The 9,856-nt window shown below is 40.1% G+C and overlaps 1 protein-coding gene across 1 annotated transcript; it reads left to right on the top strand.

Annotated features, from left to right (window-relative positions):
• The first annotated feature begins 8,585 nt into the window (after positions 1-8,585).
• On the top strand, positions 8,586-9,581 carry LOC122738147 (transforming protein RhoA-like). Its single transcript, XM_043980211.1, has 2 exons — positions 8,586-8,627; positions 8,997-9,581. Exons 1-2 carry the CDS (start codon positions 8,586-8,588, stop codon positions 9,579-9,581), a joined length of 627 nt encoding a protein of 208 aa, XP_043836146.1.
• Positions 9,582-9,856: the final 275 nt, after the last annotated feature.

Raw genomic sequence — 9,856 nt, forward strand, 5'->3', positions numbered from 1 at the left:
AGATAATGTCTAAGATTTTATTTTGTTCATGGTTTTCAGGAAATCCAATAATTTTCAAATTATCTCTCCTGGATCTATTTTCCAGGTGGGCAGTTTTTCAAAGAAGATATTTCATACTGCCCTCTATTTTTCTAAATTTATTTTGATTTTCTTTATTGTTTCTTGGTTTCTCATAAAGTCACTAGCTTACATTTGTTTATTATTAATTCTTAGGCAATAATTTTCTTCAGAGAGTTTTTTTTCTACTTTTCCATTTGTCTTTTCAAGCTCTTGACTTTTTTCTCATGACTTCCCTGAATCAATCTCATTTATCTTTACATTTTTTTCTCTACTGCTCTTACTTTATTTTCAAAGTCCTTTTTGAGTGCTTCCATGGACTGAGAGCAGTTCATATTTTTGTTGGACACTTTGCATATTGGGGCTTAAGTTTGCTATCTTCTTCTGAGGGTGCACCTTGATCTTCTTTGTCAGTAAAGTAAATTTCTATTGTTCTCAATTTTTTCTGCTTTCTCATCTTGCCTGTCTTTTACTTGACTCCTAACTCTTTCCCAACGTGAGACCCTGCTTTCAGGCTATTCTGTCCCAAGCCTTAGGGGGTCCAAGGTGATACAACTCAAGGAGGGGCAGGTTCTTCACTTGCCTGGCCCATGCTCTGGTCTGTAAGTAACCCCAGGCCAACTTGCTAATTAACCTAGGAACAAAACTTTGCATACTGTGGTTTTTGGCTCCAAAGGTCCTGCACCTCTCCCCCACCTGGGCCTCCACTGCTCAAGATTTCTTTCTGTTTCCTAATGGGTAGGACAGACAAATTCCTCCTTAACTCCAACAGACACCCATGTATTCCCTCCCCTCCCCACACACACACACTCCAGGTTCAGCCCTCTCACCAGACTGTTAGCTTAGTTCCAGAAGATGCTGGTGCTGCAGCTGATTCGGAGGCTCAGGGGTAAGTTTCTTTGGCACAGCCTGTTTGGGGCTGGATCTGTGTTGGCATGATCACAGCATAGGCCCACACTCCAACCCCAGTACAGCAGACTCCTCTTGCCAAACTTCTAAGCTGTCTTTGGCTGGAAAATAATCCCAGCCTGTCTTTTTGTCAGTTCAGCTGGTCTAGGAGTTGTCTTATTGCTGTGTTTGGAGTTTTTCAGAGTAATTGTGTCAGGAATTCTGACTGTTTACTGCCTTTCCACTGTCATCTTGGCTCCACCCCCATAAAACATTTAGTTAGATTTTAATGAAGATGCATTGAATTTGATGGGATTGAACTTTGTCTTTAGATAGTAGGAGCCATCAAGAGTGAATATGGTGTAGTAGAGAGAGAGAGAGCTATCCTCAGAACCAGGAAGACCTGGGTTCAAGCCCAGTCTTAGACTTCCACTAGCTGTGTGATCCTGAACAAGTCACTTAAGCCCTCAGACTCCAGACAAGTCTCTCTGAAAACAAATTACAAAGAAAGGACTTGTTTCATGGCTTGAAGGAGTGTGTCCTCATTTGGGAGCTCCCTATAACAATAAAATCTCCCAGGTTTGTTGTGAGGATCAAATAAGATAATCATTATAGTGCAATTAGTGCAGTGACTGTATTTTAACTATTGTTATTATCATCTCAGATAAGTCCCATACATAATCTGACAGTATTCCCACAAACATCCTCCTTCAAGGCATCAGCCTGGCTGGGGATCTGTGACTCCGGGCTCTCACAGGAGATATTACGCAAGGGCCACACACACTTATTAAGCAACAACTATGTTTGAGGTGCCAGGGATATAAGGAAACATCAGCCATGGCTCTCAAGGAGCTGACATTCTGTCATGGAAGATAATGTGTATAGATCTTTCAGGCCAAGGAGGAGGTGGTAGCAGGGGCAGCAGTTCCCAGCCTCCTTAGCACCAGGTAAGAAAGGCCCTACTGCACTGTCCTCCCCAGATCCTGGGGTCTCTCACCCCCTCACCTTCTTACCTAGAGACCCACAGCAGTTCATGTTCCTCATTCAAACTCATCCAGGAAGGAAGCCAACCAAATTGCCCCTCAGGAGGCCTTCATATGCAAACCTAGTTCTGGCTCAGCAGCCAATCTTACCCTCAAAACCTGCCGGGGGGACTGCATCTGGCCAAATTTGCTGTGCATGCTCCTAAGGGTTTGGTTCTCATTGGCCAACTCTTTTTAAATATGCAAAAAAGATGCAAAATATATTCAAGGTAATATCAGGCAGAGGCTCCCTTGCCTTTCTGGGTTGAAACAACAGACTCTATTTTTATCTTCCAGGGAGCAGTGCCCAGGTTCCTATTAATGTGTTGGTCACTCTCAAAAGCCTGCTTCAGAGACTTGAAATGCAACCGCTATGGCAGGCTGGTACCATTCATCATGTAGCCTGTAAAAAGGAAAAACATTACCCACCTAGGAATTCTCTTGTCCTTGACATAGACACTAAAACACCTAAAAGTAAAAATAAAATTATCATGATTCTCATAATTGTATAAGTTATAAATTAAGTGTTTCCATTAAATGACAAAGCATTTCATTTTTCTCAATTTATTTCTGACCCTGTTCAACAACCTGGATAAAGCAGGGACCAATGGACCCCTGCACTGACCACCATACTCAGTATTTCTGAAGCATTGGTGGAATGAAACAAAAAATTGATTTGAACGTCCCTTTTTGTCTACATGAAAAATCTACTATCTTATCCTAGGCTCAGGAAAATTGATTGTGCTATTAATATGCAACTTATTGTGGAAACAGTATCTATGGCATTCCATTTTTACTTAGTTAAAAAAAAAACTTGGAAAAATTTAAACTAATGATTCAAAATGGTTTACCCAGTTTCCTGGAGAAAAAAATGTGTTGAGTAGGAAAGGAAAGGGAAGTAATCCTACTTTCCCCTAAGTTACCAAAAAAGGGATGAGATCTTGACCAAATAATTTACAGAAAGATAAATATTAAAATACATTCAATTAATGCACTAGTGGAAGTAATTAAACCAGACAGTAGTAATAAAAGAGTTAAAAATAAAAACAAATTTTCCCTAGAGCCAGACAATGCTACAAAATGCTATACAAAAATTCTCTTTTTTTTTTGGTGAGGCAATTGGGGTTAAGTGACTTTTCCAGGGTCACACAGCTAGTAAGTGTTAAGTGTCTAGGGCCAGATTTGAACTCAGGTCCTCCTGACTCCAGGGCCAGTGCTCTATCCACTGTGCCACCTGGCTGCCCCCAAAATTCTCCTTTTGTTGATGTAGATCAAAGATACTATAGGAATTAACCCTTGATCAATTTTACACCTATTCCAGGTGGCCCAGAATCATAGCCAAGCTCATAATCAACACATTCCCATCTGTGGTTTCCTGACCTTTAACCAGTGCTAGACCATGTAGATCCAGTTTTTTGAAGCATATTGTCAAACACAAATCCTTTTTCTGCAATTGACTGAATCACTGGGGCTCTATAGAGGTCTTGAGAACACAGAAGAGGGTTTCCTCATTGCCCTTCCAGCCAGTAAATCAATGATGTTATGGGTTTTCAATATCCAATTTTCAGTTACAGGAATATATAAATTTAACTAGCCTGGAATTCAATTACTATCAGCTAAAAATGTTGGAAAATTATAACAAATGATCTCCATTCTGGCAAACCTGTCAAAAGGGCTTTTTTTTTTTCTGCATGGGTTAAAGATTGATTACTAATTCTGGTCATCTGTCTTTTGTGTTGAAAAGGCATTTATTTTCCTTTTTTCTTTTCTTTTATTTTTCTGAGGGGCAATGAGGTTTAAGTGACTTGCCCAGGATCACACAGCTAGTAAGTGTCAAATGTCTGAAGCCAGATTTGAACTCAGGTCCTCCTGAATGCAAGGCCCCAGTGCTTTATCCACTGTGCCACCTAGCTGCCCTGAAAAGGCATTTATTTTCAAGGCCCACTCAGTTGCTATGAGAGATATTATTTCTGCATGGCCCAAAGTTTTCTTGCTTCTTGTATCCATCTAGCTAACTCCACAAATAACTTCCCTTGTAATCACTGTGTTTATGGGCTGGCTCCAGAGGCTTCCCACTCTGAACTGTTTCCTCTATCCACCTCCTCAGGATGATTCTACTTGGACAGTCTCTGGTCCCCTCAAACAAGCTGGCATAGACAGAGGTCCATACCTTCACCGTCCATGCCTTTCCTCTGTCAGTATCCCCACTAATGGAGGCAGCACCTCCCTATCTTTGAGGCTTCCAAGCTATCCCACCTCTGTCTTTCAAGACATAATAGTCAGCCATAAGCCAAGCTGACCCATTTCTTCACTATATCTGCACTACTCTTTCCTTTGCCACAGTGAAGTCAAAATCTACCCAAAGAGAAACTGGCTGGGAGTCACAAGACCTAGGATCCAATCCAGTCCTGATACAAAATGTTTGACTGTTCTTTAGTTAAGCCATTTCTCTAAGACTCAGTTTCTTCACCTGCTAAATGGGAAAGGCAATGCTATTATTCTCAGGGAATGGTTATTAGCTCCACATAAGCTAACCTTTCTAAATTACTTTAGACGATGTGAAGCTATGCACACCAAAAACTACAGTTCAATCCCATATATATTATGTGTTTACTACACTGCGCTAAGCACTAGGAATACACATAAGTAAAAGAGAGACAGTCCCTGACTTCCAGGACATTATAATGGGGAATAAAGAACCCAAACGAAGCTGAAAGGGCTGGGGAGCAACCACCATGGGGTCCCCACTGAAGGGGTTTGGAGAAGCCAAGCAGAGAGACAGAAAATTTACATTTCCCCTATAAACCAAAGCACTTGCCTTTCATTGCATTGTCATTGAAAAGGCTGTGGGATGGGGCAGCTAGGTGTCACAGTGGATAGAGCACCAGCCCTGGAGTCAGGAGTACCTGAGTTCAAATCCGGCCTCAGACACTTAACACTTACTAGCTGTGTGACCCTGGGCAAATTTCTTAACCCCAATTGCCTCACTAAAAAAAAAAAAAAAAGAAAAGAAAAGTCAATGGGCTGCGGTGGGCATTTCCTCATTACCTAATCCCCTCATTTCTTTTGAAGGCACCATGCATACAATAGATATGGTCTCTATTGTTAACAATCCGCCCTCCTAATGAACTATCAACATCTTTGCCCACTAGGCTTGGGTGAGATCTAAGCATTTATAATGGTCTAGATAAAGAGATTTGTTGGAACTTGTCAAAACTCTGTCCCCATTTCCTATTGTTTTCCCTCATCTCTAAGTATATATAACTTATTTGATTATATATTTATCCCGAGCCCAGCACAGTGCCTAGCACATAGTAAGGATTTAAAGAAATGTGCTTTTTTTGTTTCCTTCCTTCTTTCTTCTTTCCCCCCTTCCTTATTAGTTTTCTTCTTCCTTCCTTCTCTCTTCCCTATTATAAGCTCTGCTTTCTTTAAATTAGTCCAAACTTACGTAAGAATTTTTGGTTTCCACACCATACTATTGACCCCCAAATCTTTTGTTTTTCAAATATAATGGTATCTGTCTCTGTCTCCCTTGACATGTACTTGAGAAGTCCATTTATTTTTTAATCCAAGCACAAGACTTTATATTTATTTCTACTGACTTTTGTTCTATTTTATTCATCTTAAAGCTCCAGCCTGGGAAGAACTGTTTTGATCTTGACTCTGTCATCCCGTATGCTAACTCCCCCTTCCAAGTCTGCATCATAAACAAATTTAAAGACATGGCACCTAAGACTTTATGCAAGTAATTAAAAAAAAAGGCTAAATAGCTCCATTTCAAGTTCACTGTTCCTACACATCAAATTATTTACAGCTATTCTTTGAATCTGGCCATTCGATTATATTTTAATACATTTAATTATATTATGACTTCATCCATGTCTCTCAATCTTCTCTACATAAACAGCTCACTCTAATTTATAAAAAAAATTCCTAAAATCTAGGCAAATGAAGTCCACAGATTTCCTTTCACTACTAGTTTAATAATGCTATTAAAAAATAAAATGAGTTTTCCCCTGCATGATATGTTCTTGATGCTTGTCAATCATCCCTTTAACGATCTACTATGGAAGTTAGTAATTTATTAAGAGAGCTCATACTGCCCTTCTAAGAAAAGACTTTTTAGTCAGTATGCCTTCAGAGTTATGCTTCAATAACCTAGCAAGTGAGGCTGAAGATTCTTGAAGAGAAAAGGAAGGTGACCCCAAGAAAATGAGAGGTGCCCAGCAAAGATATTGTGATAAGCAAATGCTACAACTGGAAGAAGCAATGTGCAACACCAACAGAGGACATCGAGCACTTTGCTTCCTGAGAGGCGTCATTCACCAACTATACGGATTTTCTATGGCCAGAGGCATTCTTGGTGTGTGCCCCTTCATGTGTAGTCCATAGTCTACCACCTTCATTGCCATTCCCTCCATCAGAAGTGTTATGACTGACCCCAATTATATTTGTACATGGGGGGGGATTCTTGTCACCTGCTATAATGCTTTATTAAATATCTCATGTTTTGAGCCATTGTTTTCCTTTGCCTGCTTGGTAAAAGTAAAGACATATTTTTGGGGGATCACTAGCCACGATTTTGAATGAGTGCTGACCCATAGAGTCCCTCAAACTGGAGTTGACGTTCTTAGGAGCCTACATATATGGATGATCCTTTTTTATTTTTTACAAACAATGAAGTGTGCTAATGCAAACACATGGAATTCATCTTGTCCCTATCACTTCATATTCACATTCTTCCCTGGTCCAGTGCAGGGAGATTGATACATGGTACATACATATTGACAAAAGCACTGGAAGAAGAACATTCTTCTTTCAATTCAAGAGATGTGATGCCATTGGATCACAGCCCTTGAAAATAGCACATGATGGAATCCATGGAAGTGGGAATCGGAATGTGAAGTTTGAGCAACACCTAATTTGCCCAGCGCATGGCATGGATGAAGAAGAGTGTTGAACAAAATTAGAGACCATAATCAGAAGAGAATAGAGGAAACATAAGTCAGCCAACAGATATTTTCTGAGCACATCCAGTATCTTGTTGAGAACTGTGCAGGTATACATAATTGTGTCTTGGTGAATAACTGGTGCTTTAGAGGGGATCTTCTCTGGCCATATCCTGGCCAATCTTGAGGCTTTAAGATTTTGTGAAATAGAAAGAAGGTGAAATGGGTTTGTTATACAACACATTCAAAGGAAATGTCAAGAAGTAACATGGAATTCACAATGAATAATTTCCTCCAGAGGAATTGTTATGTGTTAGATTGGGTTTCAATGGGGCCATCATTGAAAAGTCACATTTTGAAATGTGTTCTGTTTTTTAACTATAAAGGGATTTTGAGTATAAATGAAAAAAAGAAGGATTTCTTTAAGTGGATATTGGAGGATTACTCTCTGAACCAGGATTGGAATGAGATTGGCTTTTGTTTGTTTGAACTTGACAGCTGCAGACATTCCATTTTGAAATGACAAGGTCTCAGCATGGATCTGTGCCTGTGTCCTGGGAAACTTCTGTTCTCCAGAGGAAAAATCGGTTTCTTACTTTAATTTCAGTGGGAGAAGACAGCCACATACCACAGTAATCATGTTGGACATTGATAGGCTTCCTTCCATAAATATGAGCCTTTTCTCTTGATACAGTGAGGAGGGTCAGCATCCAAAGAAACCTGGGGCACTAGCCTCTGTCAGTGGTCAGGGAAATGCAAGCACATTTGAATTTGAGGGGATGAAGATTATTTTCTTATTGATTAAATACCAAATTTCTTCAGTCACCTTACTTTCTGATGATCATTATTGATGGATACCCTATAGCCAATAACCAAGGCCTCTGAATCTTATTAAAAAAGTAATGCCAAATCATTGTTTTTAGAATAAAGACACTAATTCACAGCACACACACACACACACACACACACACACACACACACGCACGCACACATGCACGCACGCACACACCTACTTATGCATATTTTGTCATGGAGAACATTAGCAAACATGATACTTTTATTTTCATGACTCCAGCTGCTGAAGGGATTATTTAGTTTGCTTTATTTCATTAATGATTTAACAATACTTAGACTGAAAGATAAAAATATAACAGAGAATAGTTCTTTCATGGAATATAATGCTTTCTATTTCAAGACTCTTAGATTTTGAAGGCCCAGGAATAGGCATGTGTATGTGTGGGTGGAGGGAGGTTATATTTATTTCCAGAGGGAAAAATTTGACCATAGAACTGATAAGAATAGAGAGCCTTGTAGTAGCTCAGAAATTTTTGCAATCTGTTTGAGGGATCTGGGATCATCCTCATTTATCAAAAGTCGATGGTTACAGTAGGAAGTAGTTACATGTCTCCCATGTCCAACCTTATATGGGAAGTGACATAGGAGAGTGGAAAGAGGAAGGAGGGACTGACTTTTGTAAAGTGACATTTAAAGCAGAATCGAACATTGACATCATAAGGTGGAAGGTGAAGCCAAAAACACTGGAATCTGTGTGGAAGAAGTGATAGCTAGAAGGGTTACAGAAAAGCAGCAAGTGGTCATACCAAATCTAAAACTATACTGTAAAGTGGCAGTCATCAAACGTATTTGACACTGACTACCAGATAGAATGGTGGATCGGTGGAGTAGGTTAGGCACAGGAGACACCGTGGTAAGTTACTATAGTCATCTATTGTTTGCTAAACCCAAGGACTCCAGCTTCTGGGATAAGAACTTAGTATTTTACAAAAATTACTGGGAAAACTGGAAGATAGTATGGCAGAAAGTAGGCACAGACCAACATCTTACACTATATACCAAAATAAGGTCCAAATGGGTAGATGGGGCTGCCTGTGCTACTGCTCCCCACCTGTCTGCCCACTGGTTTCTTCTGTAGAATCTGCCTGAGTCCTAGAATGCATGGCTTACAGAACAGCTCGATGGGTGCAGAGGGATGTGAGAACTGCCTGAGTGCCTTTCCTCTAAGAAGTTCAAGACACCTGACAGAACCTATCTGCTATACAGGTTGTATTTCTCACAGCATCTCTGGGAGTTACGACCACCATCTGAAAAAAATTTGGTTACAGTTGGTGATGGTGCATGTGGGAAGACATGTTTGTCTATTGTATTTAGCAAAGACCAATTCGCTGAAGTTTATGTGCCCACAGTATTTGAAAATTATGTAGCAGATATTGAAGTGGATGGAAAACAGGTGGAGTTGGCTTTGTGGGACACAGCTGGTCAAGGTTATGATCACCTTAGACTGCTTTCCTACCCAGATACTGGTGTTATGTGTTTTTCCTGTTACCCTGTTAGTGTAGGAAACATCCCAGAGAAATGGACCCCAGAGGTGAAGCACTTCTGTCCCAATACACCCATTATCCTGGCTCTGAACAAGAAGGATCATCGAAATGATGAGCGCACCAGGCCAGAACTGGACAAGATGAAGCAAGAGCCAGAGAAACCTGAAGAAGGAAGAGATATGACAAATCAGATGGGTGCATTTGGTTATATGGAGTGTTCAGCAAAGACCAAAGTTGGTGTAAGGGAGGTTTTTGAAATGGCCAAAAAAGTGGCTTTGCAAGCCAGAAGTACAAAGAAAATATCTGGGTGCCTTGTCTTGTAAACACAGTGGAAAGCCCCAGCCCTCACTTGGTTAATTTGTGAAGTGCTGTTTATTAATCTTAGTGTATGGTGACTGGCCTTTTTTCATTTGTCTATAATTTAAGAGATTCACAAATCACAAATCATCTTGCTACCAGTATTTAGAAGCCAACCATGATTGTTTAATGATGATCTGTTTCCAACACATCTGTGCTCACAAGGGTCCCTCTGACATTACTCTTAATAACTTTCTTCATTCTCCCAACCAGCACATCTGGCACTAATTCAAGGGAATTC

This window comes from Dromiciops gliroides, chromosome 2, assembly GCF_019393635.1.
Source record: "Dromiciops gliroides isolate mDroGli1 chromosome 2, mDroGli1.pri, whole genome shotgun sequence".
Lineage (NCBI taxonomy): Eukaryota > Metazoa > Chordata > Mammalia > Microbiotheria > Microbiotheriidae > Dromiciops > Dromiciops gliroides.

What these genes read in the sequence shown, in the direction of transcription:
- LOC122738147 (XM_043980211.1), top strand. Translation starts at nt 8,586, where the DNA reads ATGGTGGATCGGTGGAGTAGGTTAGGCACAGGAGACACCGTG. An exon ending in TAGGCACAGGAGACACCGTG is followed by an intron (nt 8,628 to 8,996) that starts GTAAGTTACTAT and finishes TATTTCTCACAG; the next exon opens with CATCTCTGGGAGTTACGACC.